General features: G+C 42.2%; 3 protein-coding genes across 6 annotated transcripts; all 3 read left to right on the top strand.

Annotated features, from left to right (window-relative positions):
- The first annotated feature begins 5,055 nt into the window (after positions 1–5,055).
- LOC133916848 (GTP-binding nuclear protein Ran-2-like) lies at positions 5,056–7,936 on the top strand. Its single transcript, XM_062360714.1, has 8 exons — positions 5,056–5,216; positions 5,324–5,393; positions 6,242–6,298; positions 6,383–6,500; positions 6,879–6,968; positions 7,041–7,220; positions 7,311–7,388; positions 7,642–7,936. The coding sequence occupies exons 1-8, from the start codon at positions 5,214–5,216 to the stop codon at positions 7,709–7,711; spliced, it is 666 nt and encodes a 221-aa protein (XP_062216698.1). The 5' UTR covers positions 5,056–5,213; the 3' UTR covers positions 7,712–7,936.
- Positions 7,937–8,078: 142 nt separating this feature from the next.
- On the top strand, positions 8,079–14,335 carry LOC133916821 (probable receptor-like protein kinase At5g20050). 4 transcript variants are annotated; one of them, XM_062360688.1, is made up of 5 exons: positions 8,079–8,379; positions 9,527–9,610; positions 9,682–9,770; positions 9,902–9,962; positions 10,370–14,335. In XM_062360688.1, the coding sequence occupies exon 5, from the start codon at positions 12,734–12,736 to the stop codon at positions 14,234–14,236; it is 1,503 nt and encodes a 500-aa protein (XP_062216672.1). In that variant the 5' UTR covers positions 8,079–8,379; positions 9,527–9,610; positions 9,682–9,770; positions 9,902–9,962; positions 10,370–12,733; the 3' UTR covers positions 14,237–14,335. The 4 variants fall into 4 exon arrangements, with proteins under 4 accessions (XP_062216672.1, XP_062216663.1, XP_062216687.1 ...); XM_062360679.1 differs by having other exon boundaries at positions 9,527–9,603; XM_062360703.1 differs by having other exon boundaries at positions 8,079–9,603; positions 10,375–14,335.
- On the top strand, positions 8,294–10,530 carry LOC133884445 (transcription initiation factor TFIID subunit 7-like). The gene is made up of 5 exons (XM_062323866.1): positions 8,294–8,384; positions 9,527–9,603; positions 9,682–9,770; positions 9,868–9,958; positions 10,375–10,530. The coding sequence occupies exons 1-5, from the start codon at positions 8,294–8,296 to the stop codon at positions 10,528–10,530; spliced, it is 504 nt and encodes a 167-aa protein (XP_062179850.1).
- Positions 14,336–19,098: the final 4,763 nt, after the last annotated feature.

Below are 19,098 nucleotides of genomic sequence, written 5' to 3' on the forward strand. Positions count from 1 at the left end.
GGAAAAACAATTAGAACAAAACTAAAGAGAGGACAAATTTGTCACTCCTGTGCTTTCTCCGTCTCACTATTGATGTCATGTCATCGCCGCCCCTATGCAAGCTAGCTTGAGTTGGCTATTCGAACCCAAAAATGAACAACCGCAAGCCTATCGAAAAAGATCACTTCCAACGCACACGGTTGTACAGGTCTGAAGGATTTGTCTTGAGAGAAGAAGAGGATGTGTAACTCCAGTTGACGAATTGGCCGGCCGGTCAGGCATGGCGTGCGGATCAGGGCTGGGTGTGTGGCCGCCAAAACATGACGTACGTGAAATCGTAATAGTTCTTCGCAAATCGTTTTCGCAGAAGAGATGTCAACTCAGGTCTCCCTAGCTTGTGTAGTTCGGTTTGGACAGGTCTTCCAGCCTGCCTCCAGAATATATTGGACTGTTTGGATGGTGACCGATATGTGCCAAGCTAAATTTTGGTCAGTCGAAATAATTTGGCCTGTATTTGGTTGCTGACCAAAATTTGACTGGCTCGGCCAGCCCAGCTACAGTAACTACACACTCGGCAGAGGAAAACGCTCGCCCAAAGGATTTTAAAATTATAGATTAATAAGTTTAAAATTACTATATCTACTTAAACCGTATATCCAAATTACGATCCGTTTGTATTATTATATTTTTTATAATTAAATTTACAAAATAAGATCTCACTTAAATATATTTTGTAAATAAAATAATAACACGTGAATCCTAAGTGTCATACAATCATGGCCACGAATTGGATTAACCACCATCTAAACACCATCTTTTTACCCGTATTTGGCTCTGCCCAGATTTCGCCACCACCAAACAGCCCCATAGTCCTTGTGCCCGAAGTGGACTGTTCGCTAAAAGCTGGAGTACGTTCAACCAGAGGCCTATCGTTCCAATTGACGATCTGTCTTCGGTACAGTTTAATTTGGTCGTAGCACTGCGCATTGTGGCACAGCACCACGTTCCGAAATTCTGAGACTCCAGGATTTGTTTGGTAGGGTTTCTACTAATTTAATTTTTTGAGAAAATAATCATTTGATAAAAAGTGATTTTATGATTGAAAGTATTTCTCTAATTATTTTTAAGATAAATCTTATAAAAGAAATGATTTTATTAGAGAAGTGAGCAAGAGGAATCTGATTTTTTAGCTCTCAGCGTCTTATTAATTTTAAGTAATCACTTTGAGAACTGAAAATATAAATTACTGTTTAACAGAGCTAAACTGTACCAAATAAAACTTTAATTTTTGATTGATTGTTTCATGGGCCATACACATACACTCCCCCGGTTCAACGGAACCGGGAGGACCAGGGGCGTGAGCGCAAGGGGAGCAGCTTGGCCCACCGCGCGCACCTAACGGCGACGTGCTTGCCCCTGCCTTTTCTCCAAGTTCCAGCGTCAGATCCCGCCCCTCCTGGCTGCATCATCTGATCATAACGTTCGTGGCCTCTGGCTGCAGGCGAGATAAGGAGCCACAGGACCGACCGGACAGGGGCGCACACTTGCAGGAATCTCTGCTCCCTTCCGACCAAGACGATCAGGCCGAGCGTTCATTTCTGCGCGTGTACATGGACAGCGTTTGCATCGCAAGGGAAACAGTCCATCGTCACAAGGGCTTGTCTATTGTCTTTGTGTGCCACTCCTGTCTGATGACTGCTTGCTGCCTTGCAAAGGCCATGCAAGGGGAGACTTTTGGAGGTGTTGGAGGCCATGCCATGCTATCCAAGCAGTGGCGGACCCAGGATTTAGCGATTGGGTATTCAGTATTAAAAAAAATGTTCAATCCAAAATACGAGAAGTTTATAATAACGTAAATTTTAAAATATAAATTGTTCATCGTAGAGAAGTTTCAACTAATTAAAAGAAATTACAAAGCATTTAAACAAAATTACAATTTAACTTTGTGTTCCTTTATGGCTTGAAAGCGTTTAATGATGTCACTATCCTTAACTTGCACAAAAAATTTACGCTCAACTGCTGATTGCCGAACTGGGCAGTCACAACATAAAGATCATAAATACCTGATATTTGTTACTATGTGGGCTCTTTTCAGTTAGGGAAAAATGCAAACCCCCCTAAAGTCACTTGGATTTTAACTTTCCCCTCCAAAAATTGTTTTGTTGCAAAAAAAAACCCCAAATGTTTGATTTTGTTGCAAAAACACGTCCAAAAATTTAAAAAATTTAAAAAAATCACAAAAAATTCTAAAAAAAACTAGAGACAATTATAAGACCTTTTGTGAAATTTGTTTTTAAAAATAATATCCTTTACATCATATTACATGGAGAGTAAGTTTGAAAAAAAAGAAAAACGTGCAACTCATTTATTAATTCGAGTTAAATGCATAGTTAATTATTTACTAATCCAAAAATTATGAAACAAAATTTTTTAGTCTTCTTACATGATCCTCTATATTGTAAAAATACATGAAATCTTGAAATAGTTATTGTAACGTGCAGGATTGAGTAAATATGTTGCAGATAGATTAATTCATAACTAATTCATAACACCCCAAAATTAGTGAAATCACTTTTATTAGTTTACTAAAACAATTAGTTTACAATTTGCTGAGTGGTCTGATGAATTGAAGCAGCAAAGATATATATACGTAGTATATGTACTATATACTTATTTTTTTTTGCAAAAAAATTAGGTATTCAATTGAATACCTATGCATCATGGTGGGTCCGCCCATGTATCGAAGGCTCTCAATCATTTCCGTCCCCTGCCCCAGATCGATGCTAGCTACACGAGTTGCGCGAGGAGGGACCCGCTAGCTGCCCGTCACCATGCTTGCTAATTGCTATCCGGCGGTCCACGCTGGCGCCAATGCCAAATTTTGTTTGAACGGCCACGGGATGAGTGGCTTGGCTTTCTTTGAAGAGAATAATAAAGCTAGGATAGATGGATTTGACCAAACACTACTGGTTTAATATACAAGCACCGCTACAGATTGAAAGGAGATCAAGTTACGGTAGCACGTACGTCGAGTTGTCGCCGTGAGTGTCGGCGGAGCGACGTCCGGTCCATATATATCGATCGTGCCTTTACATGTATTATATAATGAATAATCTATCCATTCAACGTATTATTAACATATGTACATCATCAATATCATAATGTTAAATTATTTTACACTTTTACCAATTTTATAATAACATTAATTTTTTACACATATAATCTCACATAAACCCTTAGATCTATGGAGACATGTCCGCCGTGCTATGTCACCCCAATCCTGTCCATATGCCCAGTGACCATAGAATACTACAGCGTGCATATATTTGTTACTATAGGTGAATTTATGTATGAATATAAAAGATATTTTCATCTAATCATGGAACATAGATCCATGGCAAGATGCTAAAACCTATATTTCTTTCTTCTAAAGAATAGAGAAGAGATTAACCAATATTAAATGAAAATATGTATTTTTACTAGAAAAATTTCAATAACTTTCAGAACTAATTCAAATTTACCTCTCCTGATCCCTTCTATCATCCAATCCTACTCCGTCTCTGGCACCCTGCACCACACTCCGCGCCACCATGCCGAACCTAAATCAATCTTCGCCTCACCCTGCTGGGACCTTGGGATTTTTAGATAATGGAGTGAAGAATCCCAACCACTGCATGCGGGGATGCAGTTCCCTGTTACAATACGCAGACATCCATCAAGCTGCTAGACTTGGAGAGATAGGCTCACTCGGAAAGGTAAGATGAGGACTATAGTACTTTGGTAGTGAGGACTTGAGGTTGTTGGGACAAAAAAAATATGGTTGTTGGGACTTGGGACGCCGCGAAGCTCCTAACTAAAGGTGTGTTTCGGGCCGAGCGACGAACTTTGCACACGGCAGGCCGGTTTGCGGGCGCGTGCTGGATGGACCAGCGGCGATTGCAGTTCACGTGGGTCGGACCGCAGATGAGGCCCAGGTTTGCCGGACCGAGTCGGGCTTGCTGCAACTCGCTTGGCCCTAAATCAGGCCCGGATTTCGCGGTTTCTGGACCGGCGACGTCCTTTTCCATGTAGTACTAGCACCGATCGCCGGCAGCCACGAGTGATTGCCTCCACCCGTAACTTGCAGTACCAATAGGTGGCCCTGATTTTTTAGTTATACGCGTTGCTTTTTCCAATCATATTCATTTTATTTTTTCTGTTTCTAATTATTCTTTTCATTTATATTTTATTTATTTTCTCTTATCTCGAACAGTTTTTTTCGAAAGGATTCGTGAAGTAAAATAAGACATAATCCCGTTCTAAGACCATCTCTAACCATATTCTCTTTATTTTATTATCTTCCCGATTTCCTTCCCCGTTCTCTTTCCCTTTATTTTCTCTCATCTCCAACAGTTTCTCTTCGAGTGAAATCGCGAAGTGAAAGGAGAGAGAATTCCGTTCCAGAGGGAATGACCTTAAAATCCTTTCGTGACGGGAACCGTAAAGAGAAACCGTTGAAGCGCTGAAAGGAACGAAAATTCCTTCACGACGGAATTTTCATCATCGAAGAAAAACAGTTGACCTTAGTCTAAAGAGAATAACGTTAAAAATCCCTTTGTGATAAGAACAGTAGAATAACTTTAAGAATCTTTTCGTGATAAAAATTATAAAGAAAAATCGTCGTAACACTGAAGAGAAAAAAATCTCAACAAATTTTGATCCCGATAGAAATCCATTGAAAATGATATACAACAGCAGACAATGCAACAGTGTCTGCGTGAGGAGACGCGGAACAACAACCCCCACCAGCCATTCTAGAAAGATCCCCAGTCCGCCACTCGGCACGCAACGGTCAACACTCGACAGAATCTGCGACGCCCGGAGCCGTGCAGGTGTCCGTTGGCGCCGAGGGACGAGACGACCGTTCGCGCGTAAGGCCAAAACCGGGGCCCAACCAGACGGGCCCGGGTACCTCGCGTGGGCGGAAAGCTAGTGTCGCGACGCCCCCCGATTCGCACCGGCGCACCCCACCCGCCGAGGGGAATCCAACGGCGCCCGATGCCTGCGTCCATCCGAAGCTACTCTCCTACACGCCGCACCGCTCCCCAAAAGCGATCTCCCCTTATATAAAACGCTCCTCCGCCCGTCCCAGCTGCAGACGCCCCCATTTCCAGCTCCAGTTCGAACTCTCTCGACGCCTCGAGTCCATCCTCGGCTCGTAGTCCAGAAGCGCGTCCCCTATTTGCACCGCCGAAATGGTGAGGCCGTCATCGAGTAATCAAGGGATTTCGATTTGCGTTCGGACGGAGAACATGAGGTGGTCAGGTCGTCTGATTGATCCGTCGTTTTACGTGGTTTTTCGCAGGCGTTGCCGAACCAGCAGGTCGTGGATTACCCCAGCTTCAAGCTCGTCATCGTTGGCGACGGTGGAACTGGTGATTTCCTCCGTCCATTCTATGCCTCACATGATTGTTGATTTCTCGTTCTGTATATCGGGAGATGCGGTCTCTGATGAGTTTCGCCGTGTTGGTCGGTGTGGTTTCTGCGAGATCTGATGGACTGGTAGCGAATCGTGGTTGAGACGGACAGTCGCGATTTTATCCCACTCGGAATTTTTTTTTTAGAGAAAAGGCTTGGTTTTCGTAAGGCGATTTGGGGTTTTAGCTTGAGTGCGCGTTAGGTTTTAGCCGGGGAATCGATTGTTCTTGACTTCTTGTTGCCGGCGAATATCATGGTTTAGATTTAGATCCATGGTATGGATATAGTATCAAGTGATGATGCTAACGAGTGCCCTCCGTTGGCAGCTAGTATAACACTGCGGCCAGTTAAATCTATCTCAATTGCCAAGTTCTATGAAATAAGGCCCTGTTTACCAGCACCAAGCCCTATGCACCAAGAAATATTAGATGTGGCTATGTTTTGGAACTTTTTAGTCTCTGAAAAATTGCTACGAGCTTTGGTAAAAGTGGCACCCTTCAATGATAATGTGTAGAGTCTTATCGCCTTATACATGGATGTTGTGGCGGATGATACATTGTTTACTAGATAGAGTGCCGGGGTACATATAAGCTGAAGCACTGCTGGATGTATTATTCACAATTTAAGTAGTATTAGACGCCCCATTTCTTGGTGGTTGAAATTTGCAAGTGTGCTGACGTTCTTAACTGGTAGCCTTCCACTGCTGTGTTTATATGGAATGCTACAGATAATCTTTTGTCTCAGTTGTTTTTGTAGCCTTCTCTATGATCGTTGTAAGTATCTTATTGCTTTATGTTTCCTGCAGGTAAAACCACGTTTGTGAAAAGGCATCTTACGGGCGAGTTTGAAAAGAAATATGAACGTAAGTGTCATTGTTATGTCCTAACCATTGCTTGGAAAACATATAACTTGGTTATAACAGTTCAGATTTTATCTTCCATTGCAGCCACCATTGGTGTTGAAGTTCACCCGCTGGATTTTAGCACTAACTGTGGCAAAATCCGATTCTATTGCTGGGACACTGCTGGTCAAGAGAAATTCGGTGGCCTCAGGGATGGCTACTAGTAAGTCATACATGCTTGATTAATCCATGCATAAAGAACTCGTATTATGGTGCGTGTGTGTACCTTTGAAGTTGTTTAGCTGTGCTGGAACTTTCTTGATGCGTGACATACAGCACAATAAGTTGGAATTGGTTTCCAAAATATTAATGTTTGGTTTGTGGGAAATGTATACATCGAGTTCTGTAATGCCAACATTTAGGGTGACATGTCCTCAAAATCCCCATTGCTACTAGTATCTGATAGTGCATTTCTTGCATATAGGTGGTTATCTAGTTTGTACATTTCTATGTGTACGGTTGCACACTAGCGTCATCGCATTCTCATACATCTGTCAAATTTGATCTTGTCTATATTCGTGAAATTTCAACTATCCTGCAGTATTCATGGTCAGTGTGCCATCATTATGTTTGATGTAACATCAAGGCTGACATACAAGAATGTACCAACATGGCACAGGGACTTGTGCAGGTCAGTTTCGGATTTACATTTTACAATCTTGATAATTGGTTGTTATTGATTGTGTCCAATTATGGATTGCAGGGTGTGTGAGAACATTCCCATTGTCCTATGTGGTAACAAGGTTGACGTGAAGAACAGGCAAGTTAAAGCCAAGCAAGTTACATTCCACAGGAAGAAGAACTTGCAGTACTATGAAATTTCTGCCAAGAGCAATTACAACTTTGAGAAGCCCTTCCTTTACCTTGCAAGGAAGCTGGCAGGGTATTTATCTACTTGAGTCACCTGCATTTGCTTTACATTCGTTCACTTGGCAGGTACACTGTAACCCTTTAGCTGTATTTATACATTTAGGGATCAAAACCTTCACTTTGTTGAGGCTGTTGCTCTGAAGCCACCGGAAGTGCAGATTGATATGGCCATGCAGCAACAGTGAGTGCTTCTATCTCATTGTCTCTGATATCTTGCAACTGCTAAATTTTGCCTTAGTGTTCGGATGGGGTGCCCTGAAGCTAGTTCTGGTTTTGCCGAATTGAAATATTGAATTCCACCGGGAGTTTAGTTGAACTTGACATAGTAGAACTCTCGCAATTAACAATCGTTTGTTCAACTTGGAAAGAATTGTTCTGCGACACTTTTGTTGCCCTGCATTTCTAACAGAATTTTTTCCCATGATCACTCGCAGGCATGAAGCTGAGCTCACAGCTGCTGCGGCGCAACCCCTCCCGGATGACGACGATGACCTGATCGAATAGAGATGATCATGGGCCCTTGTTGTGATTTGATGTGCGGAAGGGAAATGCTTGTTTTAAGAATCCGCAGGAACATCTTTGTATCCGACGAGTTGAAAATGAGTTATGACGTTTGTATCCGATTATAGGCGGAGAGAATGAGAGTCAAGGACGCGCTGGACCGTTGGAGATAACCTTAACCCGCTCCTTTTGACTCAAATACAGTGCTACTGATGATGTTTTAGCGCATGTCCTTGACTAACTGCACGAATTCTAAACTCCAAACTTAGGAAACTAAGCAAAATTTAAAATCTTCAGCTGAAACTTACTCAAAAGCACAACTTTTTAAAGAAGTTGGCTCTATATTTTAAAGTAGAAGTTCAAACAAACAGGTCTGGACACCATGTTAACATGGATATATTTTTTTCACAAAAATGAAAGCGCATTAAAAAAAAGAAAAAAGGTCTCGTCCTAAATCAGCCAAGGACGAGAACCACAAGAATTGGCTCTGCCCTCTGCGCGATTCAGTCCACAGCGAACTCTCGCCTGAGTTGGCGAGACTCGAGTCTCATCGATTCCCCCCGCCCTGGTGGAAGTGGAACGGCGATGGAGGAGCGGATCGAGCGCCTCATGAACGAATCCGCTGCTGCTTCCTCCTCCAACTCCGACGAGGCATCCCTCGACCTCCTCAGGTCAGGTTCCCCCGTCCCTCCTTACCCTCTATCTGTGCTGAAACCTAATCATGTACCAGGCCAGCTGCTTCGTTAGAAACCGCGATTCGGGGGGCGGGTCGATAGTGGTAGTGATTTCTAGATGAATTTGCCGGTGGGATTACATGCCCCCGTATGCTTTAGACGGAATGCGCAAGTCAAGTCAGGTGCGGTGGGGGCTTCCATGGCGCCGTGCGGGGAAGGCGTACGGCTGCTACTCGGTGGTGACTCTCGGGTGCAGATTGCCGCAGCGTGAGGGGAGTTGGGCTTGTGCATGCCGGGGTCCTGCCATAGGAATGCTTGGCACCACTTACTGGATCGGTTCTTCACAGTAGTCGGAAACAACGCCGTGGTGCACGGTTTGAACTAGATGGTACGCTTCCTTATGCTACGCGAGATGTGAGAAAATGTAATGCAAGGTGCCTTAGGTCATAACGAAGGTTATTGCTCGTGCTCCAGATTTTGAGGTGATAGATTAAAGTATATGCTGTTAGTTGATTGTTCAATTGGCACTGGGATGATCAACTAGCATTAATCACCTTACACACGCATTAAAGAAACCATTCATTTGGAATTTTCCAAAAAGCTTATGTATAGATTCTTCACTCCATCGGAATTATAGGGCCATTATGAGTATAATTGATAGTAGTAAAGCACAACATTCGTTCTGGTCTGGGCTAGCAGTTTCTGCTATCTGGTTGCTTTACTTTCAGATAAATTTAGTTTAATGACGCAAGGAAAGATCCCTTCACTATTAGATGAGATGGTCACCATTTAGCAGAAAATGTAACAATTCATTGATGCATAATTATTTAGGAATACAAATGCTGTGGTTCATGCCTATGTTATTTCTGGGGAGGATTATTTGGCTCAGATATGCTTCAATCTTTTATAAATAACTCAAGATCTATAAATATATTACTCCAAAGAGTGGAAGCCATCTTGTAGTGGGCATGCAAAGTCCTTACTAGAAAGCTTTTACCTTGAGATGCTGATAATATGATTCATCATAAACTTTTGCATTCACTATGTGAATATTCGCTTTCTTCTAGTGTGATAGTACAACACAATGGCCCCTCTTATTTCTGAGCATACAACTTAAACTATATTACATTGTGTATTTCTTCAGGAACTGAAAATTGTAATTTGGTCACCTTTTGGACGTATGATGATTCTGTGTTAATTAAAACTGCTGATATTGGTCAGGTAAAGTGTAAGTTTACTGTCTGCCACCTATTTTATTAAATTTTATATCCTGAAAATCATCCACTGAAACTGAAACAGATGATTATGGTAAGAGGAGAAAATGATCCTGCTCCAGAAGGAGTTGAGTACAAGCATGGGCTTACTCCTCCAATGAGGGATGCATGCAGGTGACGTTTCCGCAGAGATGACTTGAATGTATTCAAATTAATTGCACTTCAGCTCTGTTCGTTTACCATGTTCATATTAATGGAAGCACTTTTTTAGGCAGAACGCTGATCTTTCTTACACAATGTTGCAGGCAGAGTTGGTTAATCAAGTTGAGAAGCATCTCATCAATATTATGCACGGAGTATCTGTCAGTATCCTTTTGGTTGGTTTGTTTTTCCAAATGCTAGCAGTGGAGTAGAATGGTATATGGTTTTTAGGTTTTCTCACTGTTTTTTGACTACCAATATGAAGTTTTTTTATATGAAGTTCCCTCCCTCTTTGACAAGGGTAATGATATGAATCTTTTAAGCTTGGCATTATAGTGGTTTCACACAGATGTTTTAAAAGCTAAACTGCAACAATTGTAAGTCTGAATTTGTGGTTTAACATCGAATCCATCATAGGTTGTTATATTTATACCGTAATAGTTGTATTGGCTATTAGTTATCACGACTGCATTTGGTTCATTGGTTGAAGGTTTCTCTGTCATACACATCAAAGGAAATTTCTCCATTTTTATGTTCAATCATTATGTATTGTTTCTTGACTCCTTAAATAGACTAGAATGCCAATGTAATCGGAGGCGAGGAAGGCAGTGATCGTAAGAAAGCTGCAGTGGCTCGTGCAACCAAGCTTGATGTTCCAGAGCCTGCTGCAATTGGCGAGGAAGCTGAACCTGAGAGGAGCGACTCGGATAGTCGGATGAGTCCGTGGACCTAGAGAATTGAAGTGGACCTCAATAGTGCAGCTTCAGTGGGCAGGCGAGCCAGGTTAAACTTTGCAATTTAAGTCAGAGTGTATATCACAACAAAGATGTCTGTTGACTGTTGTCACTCATGCATCTTGTTGACTATTATCGAAAATTAATCTTATCAGCATGTGTGGGAGTTTACTCCTCCGTTGTAGCGTGGGATGTTGTGTTGATATGTGGTAACGACAGTAAGACATTGATGCAAATGCTGTGGGCCTGAGTGCCCTCTTTTGCACGGACATGAATCCTGACTTCAAGACTGAAGGCAGATGTAAACACTAAATTGTGCCTCACGCTATACTGAAATACGGTCCATCATTGTAGCTAATGCACTAGCCGTCACTTATTTATTACGGTTGTAGGTGTTCACCAGATACTGTAGCACCAGATCCAATGGCTCAGCTGCATGTGAAGTCACCTGACTTCAAAATCCTCCATAGTCAGAGGATCTCAATCCCAGTCGCAGGACGTGCTTCCAAATCCTCATTTTGGCTGATGTCCGTACTGTTCCTAATACGGTCCACCAGTAGTAGGTTTAGTTCCATATTTCTTATTCTATTACCCCGTAACAGAAAAACATCTGTATACTGTGTATGCAGAATAGACTTGACCATATATATACACACCACTCAGTCATTTAAATTTGAATATTTATTTATTAACTGTGCGTATTGAAAAGAAACACGAGATTTTATACAGATTCAGATATCTTGATAATAACCTTATGTGTTGTCTTTATTAAACAAAAGCAATTTTAATAAGGTGTGTCTAGATCTATTTATATAAATTTTGGTGAGTTCTCTCGTATTCTAAATATCTTATTAGATGAATCTAATCATAGTTTAAATCAGTTGTGGATTTCAATAAATTGCTTTTGCTTCTATTTTACCCCGTATTGCTTTTGTTTAACGCTTTCTCTGGCTTCTTTTGCCCTTTCTTGGCGTATCTTATCTCTTCCTTATATAGTCGGGTAAGGATATATCATATTTCTAGTAATTTCTCAATTGCTAATTATCAAGTCCTCGTCAACAATAATAAAGTTGGAAGAAACGGTTAGGATGTATTTCTGTCTTTTGTTCAATTTAATTTTCTTTGATGCTGTACCACATTTGTGGGAACGCAAATCACCATGTCACAACAATATTAACCAAGTCAAAGCATTCATAGCTCAATATCTGGACTAGGTCTTAGCAGAAAGAGTCAGATTAATACTAAAATTGTCCTTAAAAAACAAAACTTCCATTTGGTTATAGTATCTTGTGACACAGTCCTAATTTTCGCACGTATACGTACGGAGTATATTAGATGCATGTGCATTGACGTAGCATATAGATAAATGGGTTAGTAAACCAATACCTGTGCAATGAAACGGGTCTGTAACAGAGAAATAGATGATAAATGTATAATTATTTCTTACGATTATAAAATATATATGGACAAGATCCATTGCCGCACTCTAAACGAGGTAAACCTCAGGAAGTTTCTAAATTATAACTGTTTTTGTCCTCTAAATTTGCGAAAGAAAAGAGATATTTCGGACTACTGTATGGTTAATTATAGGACGGTACCAAACATTAGAGATAGCGCGTCACTATCTTGTCATCTTGTGGCCTTAGCTTTAGTATAGACTTTAGGCTAAGATTTGACTCTATGGAGATTTATAACTAAACGAGATGTGAGCTTACGAAGTTATGATTATCGGTACACTTGTTTTGTCCGTCAACCTCAAAGTCTAATACTCTTGTTGAGCCGAGTCATGTTAGCTTATATACTATAAGCAGGGAGTAGCTTTCTCATGACCCCTTCATCTCATACAGGGAGAAATGCTGGTACATTATTTCCCCAATTGCCAATGATGTGTATACTAATTGAGGCTACCTGGTCAGATTAAAGCCTAATGAGAGTTTCTTACCGAAAGAAGCAATAACACTCATGGGCTATATGCAATTTATTTACGCTAGGATGAGAACCTGCTCACTTCTATTCATAGCATAGACGTTTGATGATGGTTTGTACCCCTTGCGAGGGATTAGAATGGCTGCCGAGTTTCTTGTCATGCTCGTTCTTCTCAAACCGAAGACCGGCAATTTAGGAGTCCTGCCATTCCTGTGATTTCAGCTTGTATCATTCTTTCTATTTTCCCTTTCCTTCTCCTTTTGCGAGTGGACAAACATGTCAGGTCTACATGACTCCAGTGTTGGTCCTCCTCCTCATCGTGGATGCTGCGGTGCCTGTGCCTCTGCGTTGTGCAAGATGGTGAAGGGCCTTTTACATGTAGCGATTGTATTTATCCTATTCCTTATGATTTTTCTTGGATATGAAGATTATGGCTTCAGTGCAAGTATTACTCTTGAATCACTGGCATTCCCTGCCGTTGCTTGCCTATACTTTTGCACCTCATCAAATCGGAAGGAGAGGACAATTTCCGCAATATTTCTTGCTGTACTTGCTGTAGTGATCGTTGCAGCTGCTCCCAGCGCCAAGGACAAGATTTCTTCTGTAGCTGTCATTTTCGTCTGCAATTGCGTGGCCCTATCGGTGTACTGCATCTGGAAGTTTTGTGCACTAGTGAAGCCTTGTCTCCGATGCCGTCGTGCTCGTGGCGCGGCAGCTGCTGCTGCGGCGGCGGCGCCGCCGCCGCCGCTTTTACCGGTGCAACAAGAAGAAGCAGGGTGTAGTCCCGTGCAACAGACCACGTTCCGCATCGAGGAGCTGCCGCGGGAGTTCTCGTACGAAGAGATTCGAGCTGTGACCGGTGACTTCGGAAGTATGGCGGGGCGTGGCGGCTCCGCCGAAGTCTTCCGTGGCCTCCTCGACGACGGCACGGCGGTCGCCGTCAAGCGGATCAGCAGCGACAAGCCCGTCGGCGAGGCTGACTTCCTCAGAGAGATCTCCATCGTGGCGAACGTGCATCACCGCAGCCTGGTGCGCCTCCTCGGCTACTGCCTCCTGCGCGGCGGCGCCGGTCAGTATCTGGTTTACCCGTTCTTCGAGAACGGGTCGCTGGACTGGTGGCTGTTCAACGGCGAGGAGAGGAGGCGCCTCCTGCCCTGGCCGACGAGGCGCCGCATCGCCGTCGACGTCGCCAGGGCGCTCGCGTACCTCCACCACGAGTGCCACCGGCAGATCCTGCACCTCGACATCAAGCCGGCCAACATCCTCCTCGACGGTGGCCTCCGGGCGCACGTGTCGGACTTCGGCATCTCCATGTCCATCGCATGGGACCTGACCAGCGTCGACACCTGCGGGAGGGGCACCCCCGGGTACATGGCACCGGAGATATGGGCCAGCGCGCTGTCCTCCAAGTCCGACGTGTACAGCTACGGCATGACGCTCCTCGAGCTCGTCGGTGGGCGCCGGAGCTTCGTGCCCGGCGGCGCCTCGTCCAACACGCCGAGCTTCTTCCCGTGCGTCGTGTGGGAGAAGATGGCGCGAGGCGACCTCATGGAGGTGGTGGACGCGGCCATGGCGTGCGTGGACGAGGGGGAGGTGGAGGCGGTGGTGAAGGTGGCGCTCTGCTGCGTCCAGCACCAGCGGAACATGAGGCCCAGCATGCTAACTGTTATGGACATGCTCGAAGGACGTGTCCCCGCCGATCTGCCGCCGGAGAGCCGTCCGCCGTCCGTCGTGAATTTCACGGAGCCACTTTGGTCGCCAGCCACGCACGATCGGTGACAATCAGGCCTCTTTATTTCAAAAATTTGTACTTTTAAAGTTCCACAGCAACTTGTCCGTATATTGCACATCTGCACTTAGCAGACAGTGTACAGAAGAATACAGTTTCATCTAACATTTCTAAAAACGCACAAACGAAAGTATATATTTTTGAGAGATAAAGTGAGAAAGAAAGTTACAAGATAATATAACTTCATGGATAAAAATGAAACTAAATGAATAACAAAATAAAAGGACAATCATCGTCTCTTTTGTAGTATACTTATACCTACCAGCGATGGTATTTTGGTCTATTTCTTGCTCCGTTCATCGAACGGCCACGACGCCTTCACGACTCAGCTTCGCATCGACGCAAGCTTCACGATGGTGTCATATACTTCTACAATCATCCCATAGTTTTGAGATCCAATTATGAAACCCTCGGCACGCTTCTCAAAGCGTGACTCGTCACTTGTTTATACCTTAATCAAGCGCTCTGATGTCAACACGTATACTCCGTCTTATGATCTTGACCGTCGATAAATCTCTTCAGCTCCCGATCCCTTGGGCCGCCTTATTACTTGTATCGGCATCCCTTTCGTTTGACTTTGTCAACACGCCATCTTCATCCTATGTTTTATGCTTTGCTTGACCTCCACGTGTACATCTAGGATCACCCTTAACTCCATCCGGCCTTCTTGATCGTCCAGCACCAAGCACCCGCTTAGCTCCGATCACCCGTCGCCGACCACCAAATTGCATCTGTCACCTGCGCACCATGAGACAAGCAACCACATTTCTCCAACTACAACTTTAGTTAATACATAATCAAAATACTCAAACCAAACTCAAGCAATTCAAAACTTGACAAACCAAATCGACAACCTTTTCAATCACTCATCACATATACACCAATGAACATTTCAACTTTGTTTGTCAATCTCCCCCTTGATGAATGCATTGACAACACCTTAAAACACAAATATTTTAGTTTGAAGAACATAAGCTCATCCAAGTGACTAAAAACTCAAGAAAGGGCAAAAACATGTCATCTGGCATAAGAAAAATTACATAAGGCTTAAGAGAGGCAAAGACAATCCAAAAACCTCAAAAGAGCAATAAAAGCTCAAAAACACAAAATCAAATGCTCCCCATGATGAATGCACATTTTTTATTTATGCAAGATTTTCTTTGTGATTTGATGCATATTTTTAATTTATCCCCTTTTCATTTATTTCTCCTTCTTTGACAATGCAAAAGTCAAAGATAAAACATTATGCAATGCATGAACATGCAAACCTAATGAGTTTTCATAAGTATACCGCAAAGCATTTACAAATGCTAAAAACGTCAAAGGACTACAAAAAGTAGAGGATGGAGCTCACAATTGCACAAAGACTCAAAAAGAGACAGTGACAAAAAAACATGAAGCTTCACAAGCTAAACCCGAAGAATTGGTTGGCGTATTTAATTTGACATAGCCGAATCATGTTCAAAGTGACCACCACATAAGCATCCACTCGTGCCGAGGCAATACAAGCATTAAGAATAGCCAACTTCAATCTCAAATTAGGCAAACATGCATTCATGATAGTAGAGTTTGCAAACGCTCACATATAAAACCAAGAGTTAGTTAGATCAAGTGATTAAAACAAAAATTGGTCTTTTAAGTACATTTCTTTCATTCTTATTCTCAAGTTGCCTCTTATCCAAGCGAAGTGTCACGCGATTGGGTACGACAAACAGCTCGAGGCTTCAAGACAACCGTATTGAATCACATTTTGCACAAGAAACTTGATTTTCACAAGATTATTTAAATTTCACAAGTTAACAAGTTTTGACAATATCAAGTCAATTAGTATCTTTACGACACAAGAAACATATGTTCCTCCAAGGTTCTACCATGAGCTAAACATTTGACAAAGGCAGAAAATATAGTGCAATGTTTCCCAATCCATTGTCTTGAACCAATAAGCCTAAAGCAAGATATTCATCAAACTAGCCTAAACATAAGCATTGACTAAGCTAAAGAAATTACGAACATGATGATCAAGAATGTAACATTTCATAGTTTACATGATTCATAAAATTGCCAAATTTCATCTTAAAGAAAGCTACTTTGCTTGAAATATTTTATGTCAAAACATCAAAAGGAGTCTAAGATTAAAAGCTTGCTACATACAACTACTCAACTTAGTCCAAATTCAATTCTAGCAAATAAAAATGTTAAAGACATACAAGTCAAAGCTCAACTACTATGATTATCTTACATGATGCGATGCAATGCAAATACAATAAAAATAAGATATAATATATACAAAGATAACTCTCCTTCATACAATACCATAGAAATTACATACACTAAGCTCTCCCTTCAAATAGGCAAATCTAGTAGCATCTAGAGGCTTGATGAAGATATTGGTTAGCTGCTATTGGGTATGAATATATTTCAAGTCTATATTCCCCTTCTCTTTGTGGTCTCTCAGAAAGTGGAATCTTACGTCTATGTGTTTGATTTTGGCGTGTTAGACTGGATTATTAGCTAGGCTTATGGCACTATTGTTGTCACACAAAAGTGACACACTCTTAAAATCTAACACAAAGTCCCTCAAGGTAGCAACCATTCACAAAATATGTGGCAGCAGCTAGCAGCAGCTATATATTCAGCTTCAGCAGTAGACTGCATAACGCTATACTGTTTACGATAAGACCAACACACAAGTGAAGTACCCAAGAAATGAGTACTGTTCCTATCAATTCTACAACCAGCAAAATCTGTATCGGAAAAACCTTGAACAGAAAGCAAAGAGACAACAGAAATCAGAGTCCATACTCGAGAGTGTGCTTAAGGTACGTTTCACCGTTTGATGGTGAGATATCCTCGGTGAAGTTTGGAAGCACGCACAGAGACAGACGGCAAAGTGGATGTTCGGTCTTATCGTCGTCAGGTACAGGAGGGAGCCAATCATGCTCCTGAACTCCCACTGGTCCACCGCTTCGCCATCTTCATCCAAAGCACAGTCGAGGTAGCCATCGGTGTTGCCAAGGAATTTGTGTCGCTCATGTCGAACTTCTTTAGCAGCTCCTTGGTATACTTCGTCTGGTGGATGAATTTACCCTGCTTGCATTGCTTGATTTGAAGTCTAAGGAAGAAATTGAGCTCGTCCATCATCGACATCTCAAACTCTCTGCTTATAGTTTTTACAAACTTGACCACAAGTGCATGAAAAGAGCCAAAAAATGATATCATCAATGTAAATCTGAACAAGTAGGAAATCTTTGCCATGCCGAGAGTGAATAAAGTTTTATCAACCGACCCTATAACATACCCATGCTCTAACAAGAAATACCTAAACCTATCATATTAAACCTTGGGTGCTTGCTTAAGCCCATACAAAACTTTCTGAAGCTTGTATACTCTATGAGGGTACTTCGGGTGCTTAAAGTCTAGGAGTTTCTTGACATAGACCTCTTTCTGTATGAAACCATTTAGGAAAATACTATTGATGTCGATTTGATACAACTTGAAACCCTTGGAATGCCGCAAATGCTAGGAGGATCCTAATGGAATCTAGCCTAGCTATCGGTGCAAAGGTCTCTCCAAAATCTATCATCTCAATTTGAGTGAAACCTTGAGCCACTAGTCTAACCTTGTTTCTCACTACAGACCCATCCTCCCCCTGTTTTTTTTTTGAAAACCCATTTTGTTTCTATGGTGTGAATATTATGGGGGTGGCTCTACAAGAACCTAAACTTAGTTTCTCTCAAAATTTTCAAGCTTTTCATGCATGACATTGACCCAAATTGAATCAGATAAAGCATGTCTAACATCATAGGGGTCAAAGGAAGCAACGAATACAGAATTAGTAAAATAAGCATGAGAAGGAGATTTGGACCTCGTTACCCTCTCATTGATACCATCGATCATCGTTCGTGAATGGTGTCACCATTGAATGTGTTGAGGGGCCTCACACCTTGAGAGAACTTCTCCCTCAAACACAACTGGTGCAGGCTCGAGAGCAGCTACAGGATCCTCTACTGGAGTAGAAGAAGCAGAAGCCAGCTCTAGAGCAGGTGTGGTCGAGAGAAGTAATGGATCATCCTCGTCATCACCAAGTGCTAGAAGACCGCCATCTATAAAGATGCTCTCGCTCATCTCCCGATCACCTGCACACTTAAAGACAGAACTAGCACAAGGGGTTAACTCATCAAAAGTCATATCACATGATTCCATGATGGTGTTAGTATCAAGATTGTAAACCCTATAAGTATGACTATGAAAAGAATACCTTAAGAAAATACCATCAAAAGAGCGCGACTCAAACTTGTCAAGATTGCCACACTTTAGGAGGAAGCACCAGCAACCAAAAACTCTCAACTGTAAAACTTTCGATTGCCGCCTAAAGCATAACTCATAAGAAGTCAAATTCAAGATCGAGCGCAAGAAAATCCTATTTGAAATGTAGCACGTTGTGCTAATGGTCTCAGCCCAAAACTTCTTAGGAGTCCTATGCTCATCGAGCATCGTCCTAGCCATCTTCATCGAAGTCCTGTTCTTTCTTTCAACCATACCATTTTATTGAGGAACACGCGGGGCAGAAAATTGATGCTCAATGCCATGTTCAAGGTAGAAAATATTAATGAGATAGTTTTTGAACTCGGTGCCATTATCATTATGAATTGCTTTCAATACATCTTGGAGTTCTTTGAACAATCTCAAAGCTAACCTCTAAAAGTGTGAGAACACTTCATTCTTGCTTACAAGAAAGAAGACCCAAGAGTAGCGAGAGTAATCATCAATAATAACAAGTACATAACACTTTTCACCCGCCGAACAAACTCAGGAAGGACCAATAATGTCCATATGGAGAAATTCTTCTGGT

Source organism: Phragmites australis, chromosome 1 (genome assembly GCF_958298935.1).
Source record: "Phragmites australis chromosome 1, lpPhrAust1.1, whole genome shotgun sequence".
Taxonomy (NCBI): domain Eukaryota; kingdom Viridiplantae; phylum Streptophyta; class Magnoliopsida; order Poales; family Poaceae; genus Phragmites; species Phragmites australis.

Bases quoted from the DNA above. Each gene is read 5' to 3' on its own strand.
- LOC133884445 (XM_062323866.1), top strand. From the start codon at position 8,294: ATGGAGGAGCGGATCGAGCGCCTCATGAACGAATCCGCTGCTGCTTCC. The intron at 8,385-9,526 runs GTTCCCCCGTCC...GTATTTCTTCAG, and splicing joins CCTCGACCTCCTCAGGTCAG to GAACTGAAAATTGTAATTTG. The intron at 9,604-9,681 runs GTAAAGTGTAAG...AAACTGAAACAG, and splicing joins AAACTGCTGATATTGGTCAG to ATGATTATGGTAAGAGGAGA.
- LOC133916821 (XM_062360703.1), top strand. From the start codon at position 12,734: ATGTCAGGTCTACATGACTCCAGTGTTGGTCCTCCTCCTCATCGTGGA.
- LOC133916848 (XM_062360714.1), top strand. The intron at 6,501-6,878 runs GTAAGTCATACA...ACTATCCTGCAG, and splicing joins GGCCTCAGGGATGGCTACTA to TATTCATGGTCAGTGTGCCA. The intron at 6,969-7,040 runs GTCAGTTTCGGA...TATGGATTGCAG, and splicing joins TGGCACAGGGACTTGTGCAG to GGTGTGTGAGAACATTCCCA.